Below are 21,748 nucleotides of genomic sequence, written 5' to 3'. Positions count from 1 at the left end.
TTCTCATGACATCCTCAGTAAGCCCAGACTTAAGCATCACTGTACTTGATAATGTGCCCTGGACTGCAGCAAATTGGAACGTGCCAAGGACTGTGGCAGATCAAACACATTTCATTAAGTATGTGATATTTTTTCTCTCATATTTGACAGTGCATGGAGCTCTGCTCCTCTCAAAGATGAGGAGGCTGTGCTGCAGCATCTGAATGAACTGATTAGCCAGCTGTCAGGCTTGCTGCAGGCAGGCAGTGGGGAAAGGGGCTTTGCCCGGGCTTCAGAAGCTAAGAAAAGACTGGCGAGAGGACCTGATGTTTCCATCTCCTGATCCAACCCAGCAGGCGAGCTAAGTGAAGTGAGCAAAGCTGTGATGGGAAGACTTCTGTGCTGGTGAGCTGTTGGTGAGCTGCAGAGCTGCTACCTCTGCACTGGTCAGCATTTAGGATGTGTGCCTTGATTTTTGGGTTGCATCACCTTCTTTAAATGTGGGGTTAGAGGTTTGTATAAGCCTGTTAGAGGACTGATTCAGCAGCACACTCAAGTGTAGATCCACACATGCTGTAGTACATGGTGGATTTGGGGCGGTTCAAGGCACACCAGTAAATACATGCTTTTTGGCATACAGACCATAAAGGGCAAGGGCTGGGGCAAAAAGGGAGGTTGCTTCCTTAGTGCCCTGGTGCATGTGCATTTGACACTGAAACTGGTTGTGCTCACAGTGATACTGCCCATGTGTAAGCCCTTATTGGAAATAACTCTAAAATTAAACTCTCAAACAGCGGACCAGAATTTTTCTGCAATGTTTTTGAAGAGGCAGCTATATAGCCGGGAGGATGGTCTTTGCTGACCCCTGACTGCCCTCCGTAGTTTATGCACCCCTGTTCTTGCTGCAGCCCCTCTTACTAAAGGCCGTGTTAATGCCTTGCATGGGATTCAGCCCTCTGCATTGCGAGGCAGTGGAAATCTGCTGTCGATTTCAAAGGGAATAGAATAGGCCCTTCAGCATGAAGGCAGATGGGGAAACAAAGACTGTTGTTGCCCTGGGCATTTAGAGAGCAATTGGTGTATTATACTGTGAGATCTGGTTTCCTTTCTTTGAATGGCAGAGGGAAGAAACATGCCTTGTGCCAAAACCTGCTTGCTTTGCTATGAACGTTCAGTAAAAGCTGTCTTTTCATATGCAAGCATCTTTCTTTGCTCCAGGGCCTGATATATCCAGAGGGTTAGCATTTAGGAAATAATTTCATTTGTGCTGAGAAACTTACGGAAGCAAATGAGACACAGTGGTAGTGATGCTGGTTTGTGTGGAGTAAGCACAGGCATGGCCAACCAGTTCCTGCTCCTGCTTCTCCCTTGCCTCATTGAAAACTACACCAAAACAAGTGCCATGGTGTTTAGGCTACTGGGCCAGTTTGATGTTAGGACCACACTTGCTCATATTGCCAGTAAGCTCAGACTCCCTGGTAGCCCCTGCTCCCCATGAGAGGGCTCATATCCTGATGCTAGCCCAGAGGGAGATGACTGGAGAGAGACTAGGCATGAGGAGGGAGGGAATGGTTTGCTATCCTGGTCCTGGTGTACCATCCTGGTGCAAAAGGTTGATTGATAGGTTTGGTGGTCTGATCAGGTAGAGGGCACCAGGCATGGTGAGGTCTTGCTCATTGTGCTGATGGGGAGAGGTCCCTGGACCAAGCCACTTCCAGAGCCATGCTTGGACTTCGCCTGGGAAAGAGCAAGCTATGTGGTCCAGAGCAGATCTGGGGGCAGAGGAAGAAGAGTTAAGTAGCGTAGTTGATGCAGATTTCTGTCCCTGATGCTCCCTGGAGATGAGGATGTCCCCTTAGGAGGCACAGAGGGAATGATAGATGTGCTATTAAAAAACCTATCACACCACCAGCAAATCGAATCTGTAAGTTAATGTGAGAGGATAAAGTCCTGATTTCTTAGCACTTGCAGCTGATAGGAACGGAAGTTTTTAGCAGAGATGCTGCTGCTTTGGAGAGGCTTGTTTCCAGTGTAGTTTCCTAATCCCAACATGGAAGTGTGTATCTCTTGATGATGCCAATCACCCCTTCAAAGGCCTACTTCTGCTCAGTAATGCCACCAGCAAGATGCAGCTACAGTTAGGGCTTCCCTGGCATAGTTTGTGAGCTACCCTGCTCATGTTAGTTCAGTGCTTTCTGGCTGGACTCACATGGGCATCCCTCCCTTAGGTAACATTAGACCAAGCTTTTGAGGAGAATTTTTTTTTAGCTAAGTCAAAGGGAGCTTCTCCACACTTCAGTTTCTTTGCATAATCAAATGCCGGTAACCGATACGAAAATGTTGTTAAGAACATTAAAATTTGTCTCTCTGAATTTTGGCTAGGTTTAAATTAACTAACCAGTTAAAGGACTTTGTGTAAGATAGAAAATTTTATCTTGTAACAAGCAGCCAGTAACTTTGCTTAGGATTTAGTATAGACCGGAGAACGTCTTCCTTGTACCATCCTACAGACGCAGCCACGTTCAATGTGCCTCCTCCAACAGTGACATCACTCTGTGTTCATAGCTGGGCTTTTTCCTACTGGCCTTTTCACTGCAATAACTGAGCTTCTCTAATCTTAGTACACCCCTGCCCTGACCTGAAACACCTCATAAGTTTGAGGTCCTTTTGCTAATCCCAGGGGCTTTGTCTCCTTGCTCTGTATTCTTTGCAGGTTTGGGCATGGCGGGGACATTTGTTGCTCATGCCTGTTTGCTGTTGAAGGGAGCCTCAGTCAAATAAGTGTGTGTGCATTTTGCTGAGGTGGCAGGCTGTATGGTGGTGTAACATGGCGTCCAAGGAGTCAAAGACGGCGCTTCTGGCAATGAAATAAGATGGTAGGCCATCTAATTGTTCAATTAGTCTGCAACATTTCTACGCTGGTTTCTAAAACCACTTCAGAAGGAGACAGTTGCTGTGGAAAGCACACGGGGAAGGGAAACTCCTGCCTCAGCTCCAGCTCCTTTTCTCTTCCTCTGAACTGCCGTTTCCAAAGTCCCAGCCAAGTTTCCAGGAGATGCAGAGCATTTAGTCAGTGTGCAGAGGGGCAGATGGAGGTACAGTAAAGCTGGTGGTCTGGGAAGGATGAGGAAGGGTGCTGTGGGGGGAAGGGATGAATTCAGGAGTGAGTCCAGTGGAGGGATGATGCAGGTGACTCCTTCTCACCTGACCAGTGACCTTTCCTTTGTCCCTTCAGAACAGACTTTCTGTCCCACAGACATGGCCTGGGGAAAATGCGTCATCCTGATGCTAAATAAGCCATTTTCCCAAGGATGAGGATAACCTCATGGTGATACTAGGAACACATCAATTGTGGTGACTGGTCCCCTCTCTCCCATTCCCACAAGCACGTCCCACAGCAGCTCCCTATGTCCCATGCTCTCTTTTTCCTCTGTCCCACAGAGCCATGACAAGAGCTGCAGCTAAGGAAGGAGAGCCCAATGGGGCCATCGCAGTTCCTGAAGAGATAAAAAAAGAGGAAATGGAAGAGAGAGGCCAGTGGAGCAGCAAAATGGAGTTTGTGCTGTCTGTGGCTGGGGAGATCATCGGTCTGGGTAACGTGTGGAGGTTCCCATACCTCTGCTACAAGAATGGTGGTGGTAAGTTCATAGCATGCGTGAGTTGTCCTAGGTCTGTAGGCATGACAAGAGATACACACATGCCTGGACCCATTTCTCAAGTGCCTCATGTGCCCCTACATGCACTCCCTTGCCCTGTTCTCCAGTAAGTTAGCTCCTGCCAAAACCGGGAGGAACAGCACTGAGGGGTGAATCTAGTTCCCCAGCAGGTACTGTTTCTCAAAGCAGCTCTCTCAAGTTTGGATGCTGAACTGAACTTTAGTAACTCTTCTCTTAGGCATCTCGAGAGACAGATGGTCTTCTGAAACCATCAGAAAACTGTGAGTGGTCAAAAAGCCAACAGCAACCTCCTTTACATAATTCTCTTTTTCCACCAATTTTCCACCAATTCTCTGTGTCACCTCCACCTCTCTCAAGCCCTTGTTACAGAGGAGGAAAGGCTTTGATGGTGCCGGCATTCTTGCCAAGGCCTGGAACTCCCTTCCTTGCACCTGGGTGCCCGCTTCCTTCTCCAGGGCACTTGATCTCCCACCAGCTCCTCTCACACAGCTGGCTGCCCTGTGATTATTAGAGAAACGCGGTATTGCGTCAGTACAGCTCAATCAGTTCCAGAAATGAGGGAGGGTACCAGATACCCAACGCTGAAACACCTTGGCTTGTCATATAGGCAAATATAAGATGGAAGAACCATCTTTGAGAACATGCAGGTGAAGGATTTTCTCAGAGGACAGGAAGAAGGACATTGCTACCTCTTCCCCAGGGAACATTTCTCCCAGTAGTCAACCCACTGCTAGGGAAATCCATCCACAGGAAGAGTTCGTTCCCCTTTCCTTTTGTTTCTTGCGTGACTCTCCTTTTCCAACACTGCAATAAGGTCATTACACGGTTAAAAATTAAACTTTCTCATAACAATAAAATGAAACTGGGAAAGAGGAAGGGAATAATTGACTGTCACTAACTTTTCTTGGTGAATCAAAATCTAACTTTATAAAAGAAAAGGAGGAATAATAAATTACATGTCAAATACAACAATAACTTCTCTCTTGTTCTTGTACTCTAGAGACACCTTGAAATAACACATTGGGACTTGCATGTTCCCCCCACTTTAATCTTCCTTTCTCTGCAGACCATGCCACAAAGGCCTGCCTTTCCCAAGGTGCTGTGAGCTGTCACCAATGGATGAGTGATTCAGCTGTTGTTCATCCCAGTACTACCAAATTCCTGTCCCCTGCACTGCTACTGGAGTTTATCCAAATCAAGCAGGAGTCAATACAATGTCTTCTCTGAACCAAATAGGGGCTACAGAAAAGGATGGTTAAAGAAAATGGAAGGAGTTCTTCTTGAACCTGGGATGGTTTCTAGCAGATCCTCCAGTCTCCTTCTCTGAGGTTTTGATGGTTGGCACTGGAGGCAGGCACCAAAGGCAAGTCAGGCTGGCATGGGTTAGTAAACACTAGTGGTGCATCTGATTGAACAGCCCATTCTACAGTGATGCTTTGAGAGAGAAGTCATGGTTTTTGCATGGAAAATTCCCTCCTGAGCTCAGATGATATCTTTGCATAGTTTATACCTATGGTATCTGGTTGTTCAGTAGTCCTTGCAATTTGTATGCTAATTAGTGTATGTGAAAAGGCTACTTTTGTTCATTTTAGATATCTATTGAATAACTTTTTTTTTTTTTTAATTAAACTACTTTGGCATATCTAAGGTTGTGATTCAGAGGCCAACAAGGCTAGGCTCAGGAAAGATTAGGATGGGAGGGTCCTTCCCCCACAGCTCTCACACTGCCGTTGCAGAAAGTATGCTACTACTGTAGAAGGTGCATTTCTCTCTCTAGTGCTCTAGGGAACCAGATGGTCAACAGACTAGTACAGGACAAGGCACTGCCTTTTCCATGACACTCAAAGATATTCTCACCACTGGAAAAGTCCTTGAAATTGCAAAAAAGACATTTTCCACCTATAAATATCCCACGACCCAGACCCAAAATGGAGACTGCTGTCCTGTCACGTTTCTCCACCTTCAGATATACGAGATGGTTATAAAGCTGTAAAGACAGATGTCACAAAAATGGTTGTGCTAACTTGCTGTAAAGCAACTGAGTGTAAACTTAGCTATGGTTGCACTTTCAAATCTGATCTAATTGCTCAGCATCCTAAACTTGACTTGTCAGGAAAGAGGATCTGTTTCTGGGGGTCCCTCTCAAGGCTGAGTCTCCTCCAACAGAGCAGCAAACTGGGGAGGAGATCACAACTGGAGTTTCAGATGGTAACTGCTCTGGGAAGATTAAGACAGGCAAGACAGTAGAGGTGTAAGGAAGTCCTCATTACTCAGAGACCAAAATGGACCTGCCTCTGGGACAAATGGTATCAGAGGAGAGGGCCTGGGACCTGCTGAAAGGCTCATCTGTGTGCAGGATAATAAAACTGTCTTGCAGATTTGGCACACAGGTAGATGCCTTGCAGCACCGAAAGCAGCAGCTGCCTCTAGTTCAACACATGCAGTTCCCGTTCCTTGCTCTGCAAACCTGAACTGACGCTGTGAAGCAGCCTCCCTCCCGCTGGCCCCAGGACCCCTGCAGCTACGGCAGAGCTGTGTTTCAGGGAAATTTGGATGTTGCTTGTTATTGTAACATTATTGGCTTAAAAACAAGTGGAAATGTTCCTAGTTGCTAATTGTCATGGGAAGGAATTTCAGTGCAAACGCCTTTGCTGACAGGGCAGGAGAGGGCCGGGGGGATGTCTGTCTCAGCTGAGAAAGGGGTTGTCATCTTGGTTGCAAACAGCTGAGATTTCCTCTCCAGGCACTGGCTGTTGGAGGTACTCATGACCAAAAGTTTCCTGTATGGGATGGCAAGATTTCAACAGTTGTTCCAGTGAGGAAGGCAGGCACCTTGGGCTGTTTGGAGGGGTGTGAAGGTGTGAAAACCTACACTGATGATGGGGAGAAACACTATGAGATGATAGAAGGAAGGTCAGCAGTAAAACTGAGATCTCGGGAGCAGTTTTGAGCAGAGCAATGAAAGTATCGGGTGTTTTGGTTTGGCAGCAGAACCAAAAAGAAGGAAAAAAAAGTTCAGGCATCTGAACAACAAAAACTTTTTCTTTGGTGTTGTTTGTCTTTTCTGATGCATTGTTTTTGTTCGTTGTTGTTTCTGGGAAAAAACTGCTCTTTCTCCCCTTCCTCTTCCATTTCATCAAGGGTTAATTTAAGGGCTATTTCAGGTTGATTTCTCTTAAGACATTTCTCTATATTTTAATTAAAAAAAAAATCTGAAGAGAGAAGTTAAAGTTTTTCATTTTGAAGATGCTGGAAAGATACTCTGTTGCCCTTCCCCTATTTCCATTCTTTTGGTGTAAACTGCTTTCCAAATTTGACATGAAATATGTCTCAAGCAAATTTATATTCCTGCAAATTTAATACTTACCAAGAAATGTCACCAGCCTCCAGGTTTGTATCCTCTGGGCAAGTGGGAGTTTTGCTGTGACTCCCGGGAAAGGCAGAATAAATGCGGTTATGTGAAACGAGGACTCCTTTTCCTTCATTTGACTCCTGCTGAAAGCTAAAATGAAGTCAGGAGATTGAAACAGGGAGAACTTCTCCAGTGCTGTCTTGTTTTTCCCCCTTGCCTGGCTGCTTCTTACCTCTAGGCTTTGGCCAAGACCAAGTACTGCAGTAGCACAAGACAGACCACACTTGTATTTTTTTCTGAGAAATGATGGTGTTGGAGACATTGGGGTTTTTTTAGCTGAGGTTGCAAAGTTAATTCAGAGAAATATTTGTCTTTATCTAGCTGATTCCAGCTGTGGCCCCAGGTAACCTGGTAAGAGGTGGTGGGGATAAGATTTTAGAGAGGTTCCTGAGGCAGCATCTTGCCCCTCTCTGCAGGAGCCTTCCTCATCCCTTACCTCATCTTCCTCTTCACCTGTGGGATCCCTCTGTTCTTCCTGGAGACTGCACTGGGGCAGTACACCAGCCAGGGAGGGGTCACTGCCTGGAGGAAGATCTGTCCCATCTTTGAAGGTGAGTCAAGTTTCGGGAATTGCTGGCAGCACTTTCTAACAATTAGTGACTCAGAGTCTTTTTTGGAAATGTTATTCTGTTTTTTGGTTTTTTTTCTTTCTTTATTCTCGCTCCCTTCCTCTCTCTCCCAGCCCTGTTATCACTCCTGGTGACTGCTGTGTGTGCAGGGGCAGTGCCCAGAGCCCCCGCAGGGTACTGAGGGGATGTGGTGCTGGCTGGGGGCTGTGCTGGTCCAGCCGAGCCACAGACTCTGCTTTGAGATGCTCAGAGCCCCGGAGCGAGGAGAAGCAGGATGGCCAGCAAACAGGAGGAGGAGGAGGATGGAAGTGTTAATACACAAACACCTGCATGTAGTCCAGGACAAATACTGAAGAGAGAAGAGGATGAGGAAGGCTGGCTGGCTTATGAGGCTTTCCCTGCCCATCGCTGTGCCCAGGGCTGCTGTGGAAGCGTTTGCAGGCTGGCGTCCTGCAAACCAAGGGGCATCCCACTGCACACACCAATCTGACAGCCCGGAGATGGGCTGGGCTGGTGCTTAAGGCACAGGTATAAGAACCAGGACTCCTGGGGCCCAGGGGAAGGTTGTTTAATGACATTAATATGTCAGTGAATTTAACGTCCACAATTCTTCTGTCCAGAGGAGAGCTTACTACCCACATTTTGCAGACAGAGAAACCTGTGCTCAGGCAGGTTAAAGGCCTGGTTAGTTTGCTTAAGCACAAGCGTGCAGTGCTATTTGAAACTCCCTGAGGAGTCCGGGACCTCCTGTGCTGGAGACCCCTGTGCTCTGACATGGGCCCTGGAGGTGGACAGCAGTGGCATCTCAAAGGGCACTGGCAATCAGTTCTAAACAGATGAATTGGGCCTTTCTGACCCAATTACCATTCTCAGTGAGCAATGGGCATAAGCAGGACCCAAGACCAGAGCTCAGCTCCTAAGTCTATACTTTTGCCCCAACACCATGTTTTATGCATGATGTACATCAGCTGTGAGAACCCTTTTTTGCCTGAGTCTTTCCAGAAGGAAGAAACTCACCTGCATTTCTTTAAAGGCTGGAGCTGGCTTTCCTGCAGGAGAGGCAGTGTAATGCAGTAGCACTGTAGTGGTCAGAAAAAAGTTTTCCCATCAGCAAAAGATTTTTGCTCCGTTCCACTGTAGACCTGTCTAGAGATACCAACGATGTTTCCTGTCTGCATGCACAGTCACAAAATCCTTTCTCCTTCCCTTAATCTTGCCCTGTTCTCTAGTGAGCCATGTGGTTGGTGTTGCACCCTTATTACCATGGCATGGTCTGTGTTTTCACTTGGGGTTAAGCGTGACGTGTTGGGAGTTGGTTGGCAGCCCCATCCTCACCTCCTTTACTTTCCTTCACAGGAATTGGATATGCCTCACAAGTCATTGAGTGCTATCTGAACATCTACTACATCATCATCCTGTCCTGGGCACTCTTCTACCTGTTCAGCTCCTTCACTTCAGTGCTACCATGGGCCAGCTGCAATAACCCTTGGAACTCAGGTACACCTTTCCTTGGTCGGTTTCTAGCTCCTTCCCAATTCCCAGAAATTATCTGGGTTTTGTAGAAAATATTTTTTTCATATAAAAAGCTCTCATGAGCTGCAATGTTGTTAGGGACCCTGCAAAGGCGACTGTCTTCATTCACCATGGGCAAATATCAGGAAGAGTGAGTGGTATGACTTTATGCCTAGCAGCAGGGAACAGTAAAACTATTTCCATCTTGAGATTTCACTGAAAAATCCACATTTTCTGGCAAGTGGGAGAGTTAGGTGGGTTGGGAGAGTTTTCCAGCCAATCTAGAATCTCTGCTCCTCACGGGGCAGGAGCTTTTCATTAGATCTGGTAAAACCATTCATCCTACGGTTCCCTTACTCTACCCCATCCCTTCAGAGTTACTGGGACAGTTGCTGTACTAAACAGTTTCATTTGTGCACTCAGCTTTTCACTAAATCAGGCCAAGCCTGCACGGAAGGATTTTGCCAGTGCATGTCTCCCAGGTGCAGGAACCTGTAACACAAAACTCTAAAGGCACTGTTTTTCTGGTCTAATCATGTCCATACAAGTCTCTATACCATTTCATTGGCATCTCCTCAGGCCCACAATTTACATAACTGTGCCCAACAAAGAAGACCTGGCTTTGGTTTTATTCAAGGCACTTGGGCTGTGCCTGGGAAGATGGGGTAGATGTGAAATAATCCTCATAGATCTGAGGCCTTGACAGGCCTTTTTTACCATGTTGAACAGGTTGTTTTGCTTTCAGTGGAAGGCCAGGCTGGAAAGAGCTTTGGCGGCAGCTTCGTTCCCTCACTTTTTGTCTTGGGTCAGATGATTAATTTCTGTGATGTGTTAAATTTCTCCAGCCCATGGGGCATGCATTCACAGCTTCCTCTGACCCTTCATGCCAGCAGCGGTAACCAGCCTTTTATAGAGTTGTTCTGATTCCTTCGGCTCCCTCAGCATGGGTTTGTTTGCGAGGAAAGCCACAGATCTTCTTTAAACAGGCAGAAGCTTCCCAGCAGGCGCTGGGCTTCCTTGGTTTTCCAGTGGATTGTCTTTTGCTTGCCAAATGCAAGATAAGGTGCATTTCTTGGATGTGTGGCATCTCCTCTGTTTTTAGCAATTTCATGCTATGTCACAGTGTTGGGGATGGCAGGGTGGAACATGAAGGCATCTGTGGCATGTGTGAACGTATGCATGTATGTGTGGCCAGGGAATGGTGTGTGGTGTGGGAGGAGAATGGGATTTTCTATCCTGGCTACTCATAGTGGCTATCCCTCAATAATTTATATTTTGCAGCCATCTCGTTTCCATTTGGCAGGGACTTGCTCTCTCCTTTCCTTCTCCCCTTCCTGAAACCCTCTGGCTACTGCTGGATTGGGATTCATAGCTGGGGAGAGCCAGAGTTTAATGGGATGGTTAATGAGATGCAAGAGTTTAATGAGATGCTCTATAGCACAAGGTGAAGGGTCTATATGCTTCCAGAGCGAGGGTTAGGGTACAGAGGGGAAGGAGCATCCCTCATGGAGGAACCTTGGAGAATTTCTCTGGCTCATCAGCTTCCTTTTCTTTTGGTAGATCTCTGTGTGGACATTCTGAACAGCTCCAGCCTGGACAACAGGACCTTGCCTGCAAACACCACCTCCCCAATGATTGAGTTTTGGGAGTACGTGATCGCTTTCCCTCTGTTCAGACTCCTCTCTCATCCAAAGGCTGCAGCTGTAGGAGTATCCAGGCAGAGGACTGTGCACCTCTGTAGGATCAAGAGAGGTGCCACATGTCAGACCTGAACATGGGGAGCACAACACACTGAGCTGCCAAGGAGATTGGCCCAGAGCCCAGGGCCATGAGGGCTAGATACACCCCAAAGGCTGCTCGCAGCGTGCCTGCCCAAGGGTACTTGTGTGCACACATGCACGGGCTTGTTCCCTTTCTGGCACTGAGGTGCCTGGGTAAGTGTGGCCACAGAAAGAGGCACCAAAAGAAGATGAGGACTTGCTGTAAGCAGGGGATACTTGTGTTGGCTGTTGCAGGCTACTGTTGGCAGGCAAGCATGAGAGGCCAGGGAGGATGGAACTTTCCTCTACAGTGAAACAGAAAGGGACAAAATTGCCTTCTCCCTTCTTCTGAACATGTCTTGCTTGGTGCCTAAGGGAAGTGGTCCATCAGGCTGCTCACACTCATCCCTGGAGAGCGGGGATCTGAGGCACATGTGTGAGAGGCCAGAGAAGGGCTTGAGGAAGTTTGGTCATGGGGCTGGAGGCAGCAAAACACCTCTGAGGGAGGGGTCCTGCAGCAGGCCAGACAGCGTCCCAGAGAGGGTCATCACTGCAGCCTGCAGAGGTTGAAATGTCTGCCAGGGCCACACTACCTCTCTGCACTCAACTGAGGATGCCCTCGTAAAGAAGAGGGTGCCAGGGGCTGAGATTCAGCAGTATTTTTTTTTTCCCCATTTATGGCTCCTGAAGTGCCTCTGAGAGGGTTGAGTGTCCTTTGTCCTTTGCAGCCACAGGGCACATAGAAGATGATGTGCGCCCATGGGTGCAGAAAGAGTCTGCACAGTGCTGGACACCCTCTCCTGCACTATTCTTTGCACATACTATTTAGTGAGAGCTGTGACCCCTCTGAAATGATTGTTCAGATTTTCTGCGGAGGTTGCAAGGGCAAGAGGACCCTGAGGGGACTGGTTTGGAGAAGGGTGTGCAGAGGAATCATAAGTATGCGTTGGGATTCTGGGGACTGCATGAGCTGCAGCGCTGAGCTCTTGTGTGGCCCACCTTCATGATGGTGAGTCTTCAAGGAATGAGGCTGAAGGAATGGCATGGAAATCATAAAGGCCACTTATGCTTATATATAAGGTGTCTGTAGTATATGGGGAGGCCAGAGGAGGAGCAGCAGCCATGGGGTGATGATGGCATTGGTGGCCTGCTTTAGATTGAGTAGTGTCTGCTTGGCAGCTGCCAGGGTGGGAGAGCAATGGGGAGCAAGTGGTGATTTTTGTGTTGCGTGGGTCTGACGGGAACAGTGCCATGGGCTTGAAGAGTGGGAGGGCTTGGGCCAGCTACAACATGTGGTGGAGCAGCATCAACAGGAATGACAGAGAGGGGAGCCCTAGGCAGAGCTGGGGTGATTCTCGTGGCTGGAAGCCCTAGGCAGATGTGTTGTCTGTTAATTCTTTGGATGGGGTAACATGGGAAAGATCTGTACGGATGAGTGGGGTCTGGGGTGTTAATGCTTCTTTCCCTATCCCTGGGCACTGGCAGGAAGCGAGTCCTGGGGCTCACAGATGGTATTCACAAACTGGGCACTGTGCGCTGGGAGCTGGCTCTGTGTCTCCTGCTGGCGTGGATCATCTGCTACTTCTGCATCTGGAAAGGGGTCAAGTCCACAGGCAAAGTAGGAATGGAGATTGTCCTCCTGGTCCATAAGCCTCTTGTACCCATCTTACATTTCTTCCCCAATCTCTTTTCCCTCTTCGTGAAGTAGAGGCAGGAGACACACAGTACCAAAGTCTAACCTAAAACCTGGTGGGGCCATACTGATTTACACTGGTTGTGTTTGGCCCATAAGAGGAAGAATAAGAGTAGGTCAAACAGGAAGGCGAGAACAGGGAAAGACCTGGGAACTGAGGGGAGCCTTGGGTCACCTTTTCCCTTGCAGATACCCACAGTGGCTGATGAATACTTCCAAAGTGCCCTTGGGAATCATCCACTCACCAGTGTGTTGTCCTGGTATGGCTTGCTGGTGTTTTTAACAAGATCCTCTGCAGTGGCCAACTTCCTACCCCTGGCAATAATTAAACCCTTGAGCAAAACAGACAAGCTGCTGCCCCTAGTGACAGACAAGCTCAGTGAATAGATAATGAATCTCTCCTGCTTATTTATCCTGCAAAATACTTGGGGTGGGAGAGGTGTCTGTGCTCTCCCTGGCTCTGCAGTTTTTGGCTCAGTGGGTCACTTTCTGCATTTTGCTAGTGAGGTTGGAGTCAAGTGCTCCCTCCTGATGTTGATCCTGTAGACCAGGTTATCTATAGGATAACCAGGACTGGTTATCCTTCTGGAGTGAATGGGTGTGTGTGATGCCTTGGGGTGGGTGTTAGGGACGCTGCTATGGCCTTGACTTGTTCAGGACCGCCTTTCTTCCTGGAGCTGCAATGAGATGGCTGGGTCATTAATGATGGTTGGGTCTTGTGGGTGTCCAGGGAATATCCCAATAGCAAAGGGAGGGGAACCAATTGCTGCAGCAGACTTCTTCCTTCAAATCACTATCTCTACTATTGGCAGATGTTCTCTGTAGTACTGGACACCATGTTTCAGTGTCAAATCCCATCTCTCACCTTTAAACTGCACTGGGCACCCATTTTAACAGAGCAAGACAATAGCTTGCTCTGCTTACTAGGTTTCACCCAGTCTTTGCTGATGACTCTGGCTCTGGCTGGTGCTGACCTGCTGTCCACCATTTCTCAAGGAGGGAGACCCAGACTCCACATCTACAAGGAGAGGGGATGCTCCACATTTTAAATCTTAAATCTCTGATGCTCCCTGGTTTGAATACCACAGTGGCATCTTCACAAGAGGTATCACTCTGATCTTGGGAGATTGGGTCTGAGAGGCTGTTTGATCCACATGGGAGTGTAATTAAGTCATCCCAGGTTCCCTTCAGCTCTCAGCCCTCTCCACCCAGTATCTCTTGCCTCGTGCTGCCTTGGTGTGCAGAGCTTGCTTGCACAAGCAGAAAGCTAAAGCAGTTCAGTCAGTCTGGTTGGGCCGATAGAGTTTGGCAAAGTCAAACCAGAAAGTGAGAGGAAACAGTGAGTGCAGGTGGTTGCTGGAATGGTTTTCCTGGGACCAGAGAAGATTTTTCCATGACAAGTTTTAGGATACAAGGCTTACTTTCTACCAACCAGCTGTTATGGACATGGTGCAGCAATACAGGGTGGGTTTTTCTGTCCCGAGACATACCACAGGTCAGACAGGCCAGTTGTCTTCTCTGCAGGTAGTCGTTTTGAGTTTTACAGGAGCACTGTCAAAAAAATCAGCTCCTCCCTTCATTTTCCTCACTGACTAGCTATTAGGATAAGCAGTAGGGAGGTCCCAGGAATTTTGAGTAGGTGCATAATTTTGTTCAACAGCTGCAGAGCAAACAGGATATTGTGCTTGACTGAATGGCTGCTCTAATCGCATAACTCTGCCAGACCCTTGTGTTTATGCTTCTGTGATTTAAGGAGTCCAAACTTAAAGAAACAATAGCAACATCAGGAAAATAATTTCAAATAACTCCGTGAAGACACATTTTCTTTAAAAACCTTTTTCTTTTATTCATTTTGCCCACTCTTGTGCTCTTTCCATGTTTCTTTTCCTCATGCATTCAGCTGATGTGTATAAATGTTCCCCAGAAGTGATTTCTGAAGGTAGATTTTAGTACTTGTGCCAAAAGTGCTCACATTCTCATTCAGTCAGGGAACAGCAAAAATGCCATGTACTGTGACTTATTTGACCAATTATTGCTAAGCAGAAAAGATGTCATTTCAGGCCCCTCTACTAAGAATCCATGCACTAAAGAAGCCTTTACATTATTTGGATGAATTTTAATAATAAATAAATGTTAGGAAGTTGCAACTTGCTCATGGATATTTTGCTAATTAAAAAAAAAAGTACATTAGGCAATGGATTAGAGATGATTAATTCTACTCTAATATTTATTTACATCATGCACAAGAAGAAATGTAAAGAAGATTTTACAAAAATAAATGTCCTTATTTTCTTTAAAGGCTTTGAGGTGCCCTCATTTATTACCTGTGAGCTCAGAGGCATTGAAGGTTGAGAGCCACATGAGCACCCCTGGAAATGAGACCCCTCAGAGGTGTCTCAGGTTGAGCAGCAAAAGTTGCTGTTTAATTTGGAAAACTCTTGCTGGGAATAGGACCATTTTAATAACTCCTCATTAAAACTCAGTAACAGGACAAGACCTGGGTTTCTTCTGTAGCTCTAGAAAGACAGAGAGAACAGCTTGAAAGCAGGGAAATTGCACTGACTGGAAAGAGAAAATAAAGCAGAGCAACCAGTGGCAGAGTCTTGGGTGAGGAACAAAATGTAGATTAACTAAATCACCGGTGAGATGTAACCTTGATTAATTTCTTTCCCAGCCCTCTTCTACGCTAGCAGTAGCAGCTATAGTCAACATCAGAGTCCAGGGACGTTTGCTGGGGTGGGGGCCCAGATGAGATGAGATGAGATGAGATGAGATGAGATGAGATGAGATGAGATGAGATGAGATGAGATGAGATGAGATGGTGCCTGCATCCCCTCCCTGCTGACCCTCTCTCCTCTCGTTTTCCTGCGTCCGCAGGTCGTGTACTTCACTGCCACCTTCCCGTACGTCATGCTTATTATCCTGCTGGTGCGAGGAGTCACACTGCCGGGTGCTGCCGAAGGGATCATCTTCTACCTGAAACCAGACATTTCCAGGCTGGCTGACCCACAGGTGGGTGGGGGTCAGGCAGGTGCTGGCTACAGGAAGGTTTCCAGCAGCCTGGCCCTTGGATCTGCTGCTAGCTGAGGATGTAGCTGTCTTCTCTGAAGGGAGACCAGCGAACCAGTGGGAACTCCTTAAAAGAGCTGGAGGGGTCTAGTCCCCCTGCAGGGCACAGCTTTTTTGCTCATGAGTCTGCAGCATATAGGCATATTAGGTCATTTCCACTCATGGGCTTAGCAGAAGAGTATATGAAATATTCAGCAAGCAACAGATGGTTTTGCTGAGTCTTAAATGCAAATAATTAAGGAAGGGGAGGGGGAAATAGTCTGCTGCTTTTCATTTTTTTCTGGCCTGGTTAGCACCTTGTTTGGCTCCAGCAGAGCCCTCCTGGGGAGCTTGAAGAGACCGAGTGCACGCGGTAACGCGGGTTGTGCAGCAGGTTCTCCCTACCCTTGCCGGCGGCTGGTCCCACTCGCCTGGGTCAGGGCATCAGCCCCTGCCACCGCTCACTGGAACTCGTGGAAACCGCTCCCGGAAGGTGGTGATGCTGGGTACCCAGGGAGGGCAAGTCCGGATTAGGGCAGGGGGATGCAGCCAAACCCAGGACCCGCAGGGTAACCCAGGCTGGCGGGAGGCGGGCAGCACCCGCGAGGTCTGCGTGGGGCAGGCGGCAGGACCCCGCCATGGAGGATCCCCCCTGGGTATCTGCCCAGGCTCCTCTCTGTAGCAGCAGGTTGCTTCCCTTCCCCACGTGGGCTCAGCAAAGCTGTGCAGGCGGCCAACTCCATCCCAGGGAGGTCCTAATGCAGACCCCCCTCGGAAGAGCATTTAAATGATACTGCTTCTAATTATTCCACCACCGAATCTTTCTGTGGAGGCAGGCAAGCAATATGCTTAGCCTACAGTCTCAGCTTACCTCCCGCATCTTCCCAGATAGCCAAAGCCCCAACGGCTCCCAAACCAGCTGCCAAACACGCTGTCTTCCCCCAAATGGCTTTCAGATGTAATTATGTGTTGTCAATACAAAATCTGTGGTGTGCTGTACACAAAGAGCCAGCTGAACGTAAATGGCATTTTAATATGAAAATAAATAACTGGCGGGAGGGGGGCGGTGACTGGGGCTGAGTGTGTTTTATTCATGGTCAGAGCTTATTCACTGAAAACCTCCCTATCTTTCACAGCCTAACTAAAGCTGACGTGATCTTTCCAGACTGCTGCAACCCAGCATAGCAGGAGTGAGAGATCCTGCTACTGAGTTTAGGCAGAACGTGGGGCTTTGGTGTAAAGCAGTGTGCCCGTGCCTGAAGGGCTGCCGTGTACGTGCCTCCCTGTGAGAGTGCTGGGTCAATTTAAGCAGCAGTGCCTGGCTGGGATTTTTTGAAGGCTGCCAAACTGCAGCTGCCTGGATGTTTGCAGCTGGGGGCTGCTTAGAGGAAAAAGGGAGTGAGAGGGAGCACACAGACAAACAGAAAGGTGGGCTGTTTTCCTGCCTGCTTGCTAGCTAGCAGTTCAGGGCTTTCCCTGGGAGGGTGTAAAAGCAGAGCTGCAGCTCAGCTCAAAACACATGGAGTGAAGGGATTCCTCCACGGGGGAGAGGGCTGGAGCAGCAGTGAACAAGCCTACTCAGCTTTTCCCATGGGAAGCCAAAGGGGAACACCTTTGGCCCGACACCCCACTGGCCTGAAAACTCTCGGCTTGGCAATTTTCTGCCCTTCACCCTGCACCACGGCCTCAGAGATGTGGGCAACTAGATTGGGAATGTGAAAATACGGTCCCCTCAGGAGACTTCTCCTAGTGGACTTTCAGTCCTATAGCTCAGTTTTGCCAGAGAGGTATCCCGGTTTCTGCATCCACTGAACCCCTCTCTGTCTCATGAGGTTTGCTCTGCATGGATGGAGGCAGTGCACAGCCAGTTTTTTATTTTGTTGCCAGCTCTGGAGACTACTGACCTTGTCTATTCCAGGTCTGGATGGATGCAGGCACTCAGATCCTCTTCTCTTATGCCATCTGCCAGGGGTGTCTGACAGCTCTGGGCAGCTACAACAAATACACGAACAACTGCTACAGGTAAAAGGAGCCTGGACTCCTCGTATACTTCTGGAACTTGCTCAGAGACAAACAGCACAGAGCTGCAGCTGAGGCAAGCTCTGTCCCCAGGGGAGACCTTGGGTCATGCTGTTTTGACTAAGGAACTGGTCAATGTGGAAGCTGCAGAGCACTCAGTGTAGGGATGGAGACTGGCTGAGGAAACACAGGAGCTCCACAAAATGGCTTTAGTAGTGCTCTTCTGTGTGAGTCAGCTTGGAAACGGGAAAGACTAGAGGAGGGGGAGGAATGAAAGTGGAGAGTGTCTGCAGCCACTGTGGAGACACCACGGGCTATTTTGACAGGCTGAGTGAGCAGGGGTGGCATGGCCAGCTCTGCTGTCACTTGCTAGGCAGAAGAGATGGGACAAAGATGATGGCTGGGCCCCCATCTCCAGTGCTTTACTACCATCAGGGTAATGTACTGATAGTGGTATGTTGATCCTATCAAGGAAACTAATCACGTCTGTCTGGCCTCCTGCTTGCCTTTGGATTACAGATCTATTTTATCCATGGAGCTGAATGAAGCCATCAGGACCATTTCTCACACCTTCCACAGAGCCCCGAGGAGCAGGGGCTTTGTTGTTCCTTCATATATTGCTCCAGCATGGATGGGGAAATGCAGTGGTACTCAGGAGACATCAATCGTCTCTCTTCTTCTGTTCTCCACTCGGTGCTGCCATGGCCGTGGCTCTCACGAAATATATCTGACACCAATGGATTGGTGCACTGACGCCTTCCTCTAATGCCTTAGGTACCTTAGACTGGCAGCTTAGCTCCGGGTGGCCCAGTAGTGCTGGGGTGGCCATGCTGCCCCATAGCATCTGATGCCCCATAGCAGGCAGGGTCCCGGGGTGTGGGGTTTCCAGCCCAGCCAGTTCACACTGGTGCCCCATTTTCACAGGGAGCAAGTGCAGAAAATTTTCAGGACCAGTGGCATGGCACATTCCAGCCTCCATCTGAGCATAGTTAATAAAGACAGTGTAGACAAAACCTTCATCAGGTGAGGATTTCTGTTAACCCATTACTCCCTGTTTTACCAGACCTGCTGAACCTGTACTTGTTCATGCTTTCAGATGCTCTGCGTTCTTGACTATGTTTACTTTTGCAACCTCTTCCTTTTTCTAATTTGCTGTTTTCCTCATTTTCCCTGTTGTTTTTCTTATTCTTTTGACTCCTGTCATCTTTTTTGTTGCCCTGTCCCTATGTATATCATTGTGGCATCCTATTCACGAGCCACTGGTGGTGCCATGTCTCTCTTTGTGCCACATATAGTCCTATAACTCTTTACCAGTGAAGTACAAGGTAGGTAGGCTGATTATTGGCTCTGTTCTGAGCTTTTTACTTCTGAGGGAGTTCAAGGGCAGCATTGCTGTTCCTTGCTCTATGCTGTCCAACTGGGGAAGCTGAATACAGACATGATCTGAAGTGGACCCGTTCTGCAGTGGGAAACACCAGTTTGTCTCTGTTCTCCCCCCTGCAGGGACTGCATCATGCTCTGCTTCCTGAACAGTGCCACCAGCTTCATTGCTGGCTTTGCCATTTTCTCTGTGCTGGGCTTCATGGCTCGAGAGCAGGGTGTACCCATTGCAGAAGTGGCTGAATCAGGTAGGTTTTTCCAGGGGACTTTTCTGAAGTGAAACCCAGAGTGTTATCTACATCCTCCATCACTATCAGTGTCTGCAGCAAAGGTCTGCAAGACTGGTGCTCTCTGCCACAGCTTTCAGCCCTGTGTGAGCAGGGAGCCGTGGTGAGATGAGCTTTGAAGCTGAATGTGAGCTGACTCAGTGCTGCAGCATGGTGGTGGCAGGCGGTGGTGTGGGGGCACACGTGGTCACCCTGTGGTCTCTTGGCAGGTCCTGGCCTGGCATTCATAGCGTACCCAACGGCAGTAACAATGATGCCTGTGTCTCAGCTCTGGTCCTGCCTCTTCTTCCTCATGCTGATCTTCTTGGGACTAGACAGCCAGGTACAGCAAACACCTCCTCCTCATCTAATGCCAAGGTGCCTGTCCTCACCCTGAGCACTCTCCAAGGCCATGGGGAAGGATAAGGTAGTTACGTGCTTTGCTGGTACCTCAAATACATTCCCACAGTGTCCACAACACTTTCACACTGTGGGTGCTCAGAGGCAGGACCGATGGGAGCCTAGTGGGTACACATGCTGGCTTCTCTGGCATCCTTCTCCCTATGTGTACCTGAGGGTGTCCCCCCTCACCTCGGTGCCAGCACCAAAACCTTGCACGCTGCAGAGCGAGGCCCAGCACAGAGCAGGGCAGCCGGGGAAGGGGAATGGGGCTGTTTTCCCTGGCTGCATCTCACCAGAGCAACCCCCATGTGCTCCCCTCGGTGGTGTGTCCACTTCTTACCCTCCTGCACCCCTGTTACGCCAGGAGCAAAACCCAGAAGAGCACCCTGTGGAGCACAGTGTGCAACCCTGGCATGCTGGCACAAGGGGAGCAGGGGATGTCCCGGCGTGCCTGCCAGGCGGGGTGCTCTGCTCAGGCTCTGCTTTGCAGCCCCTCAGCCCCTGTGCCTGGAGAATGAGGTCTTTTTCCTCAATTTCCCTGGGTCAAGGTCCCCTCCTGCCTCATCTCGCTTACAGCTCTGCTTCATGCTGGCTGAGCTGTCCCAGCAGTGGTTGATATTCTCTTATGTATCCCATGGGTGACACACACTGCAGGACTAAGAGCTGTGTATAAGCAGACATCCTGCCCCACGGTCAGCCCCAAAAGCCAGCAATTCACCTGCAAACCCCCCGCCCACCTGCTCTACTGGGTTGTCCCAGGCAGTCATGGCATATTTTGCAGCCAGTCCCGCTGTACAAGGGGTGTGCTTGATGCTAGGGCTGAGCTGTGCCTTCTCAGCCACTTGGCTCCCTTTAGCTTCACAGTGGCACGGTGGGCTCCCCTCTGTCACAAGGGTTCCTTGTGCCATCTCAGGTGCTTCCTCGCCCTGCTTGATGGATGCAGTCTGCCCCTTGCCTCCCCATCCCTTGGTCATTCCTGCTGTGCAGCAGCATGCTCTGATAGCTTTGAGGCAATTCCTTGCCCTTCTCATAGTTCCTCTGCCCAGCCTGGGGTTGTACTTTTAACCCCTTTGGTCTGCAGCTCCAGACGAGACCACACCAATATGCTGAGCTGTATTTAGGGACCTAGGAGTTGCAGCTGGCCCTTGGTGGAAGCAAGACAGATGAAAAGAGAAAACAAAAAAATAAGGATTTGTGTTGCTGGAGCAAAAAAGGACAGTGAGAAGGAGCGTTTGCTTGCGGAAGGGGAGACACCAGGTTTTCTGATGTGTCTTCTTCTGCAGTTTGTCTGTGTGGAAAGTGTGGTAACAGCTCTTATTGACATGTTCCCGGGAGTGTTTCGGAAGAAGGGGCGTCGGGAGCTGCTGATCCTGGCCATTGCAGTCATATGCTACCTGCTGGGCTTATTGCTGGTCACTGAGGTAAGAAAGGAGTAGCTGGGGTACAGCTGAGCACCAGAAACCCTGCTAGACTGCTCTGGAGGAGTGGTGGTTAGGTACATCAAGCTCATCTTTGATGCTGTTAATTATCCTTCATTTCTAACGCATTAGCTGGCGTCTCTCACAGCCGGTGCTGCTGTTACCCTGAGTGATGCTAGTGTACTCGCTGCATAACGGAGCCTTCCAGAGAGACGGTCCCACAGCCCAGAGAGGCTGCCTGACATACAGCTTTGTGCAAATGCCAGGCCTGACTGATTGCTAAAAAAGAGCTCAGCTGCACAAGCAGAAGCTCTTCTATGGGCAGTGATCATTGAGTGATCAGAGCAGGAGGAGGGGAGGCTGGGGGTAATGGCTGCACCGTTACCCTGCCTGAGCGAGTGGGGAGCCTGTGATCCCCAGGACCAGAAGCAGCAGAGCTGGGTCGGTGCAATGCTACGCACATGAAGTTTGCCCTGCTCTGCAGCTACGAGCCAAGCACCTCTGTCTGCGCGCTGGTGCACAGGGGACTGCGCGCAGCCTCCCCCTTGGGCGGGGGTCTTCGCACTCCTCTGTGTTGCCTCCACGTGCTGTGTAGCAGCAGCTAATTCCTGCT

The 21,748-nt window shown here is 49.1% G+C and overlaps 1 protein-coding gene across 1 annotated transcript in view; it reads left to right on the top strand.

The window, feature by feature from the left end:
• Positions 1-3,424: 3,424 nt before the first annotated feature.
• The window catches only part of LOC309416349 (sodium- and chloride-dependent betaine transporter-like), a gene marked incomplete at its 5' end in the record, with an annotated part of 31,041 nt that continues 12,717 nt past the window's right edge, over positions 3,425-21,748 (top strand). The window contains 10 exons of the mRNA XM_082013847.1: positions 3,425-3,617; positions 7,485-7,619; positions 8,994-9,134; positions 10,710-10,797; positions 12,395-12,527; positions 15,480-15,614; positions 17,569-17,672; positions 19,173-19,297; positions 19,546-19,658; positions 21,001-21,138. Coding sequence (XP_081869973.1) covers positions 3,425-3,617; positions 7,485-7,619; positions 8,994-9,134; positions 10,710-10,797; positions 12,395-12,527; positions 15,480-15,614; positions 17,569-17,672; positions 19,173-19,297; positions 19,546-19,658; positions 21,001-21,138 — 1,305 coding nt within the window. The remainder of the gene's footprint in view (positions 3,618-7,484; positions 7,620-8,993; positions 9,135-10,709; positions 10,798-12,394; positions 12,528-15,479; positions 15,615-17,568; positions 17,673-19,172; positions 19,298-19,545; positions 19,659-21,000; positions 21,139-21,748) is intronic.

The sequence above is a fragment of the Phaethon aethereus genome (genome assembly GCF_964289735.1).
Source record: "Phaethon aethereus genome assembly, chromosome: 1".
In the NCBI taxonomy this organism is placed as follows: Eukaryota; Metazoa; Chordata; class Aves; order Phaethontiformes; family Phaethontidae; genus Phaethon; species Phaethon aethereus.
This window is presented reverse-complemented; position numbering and strand designations above follow the sequence as displayed.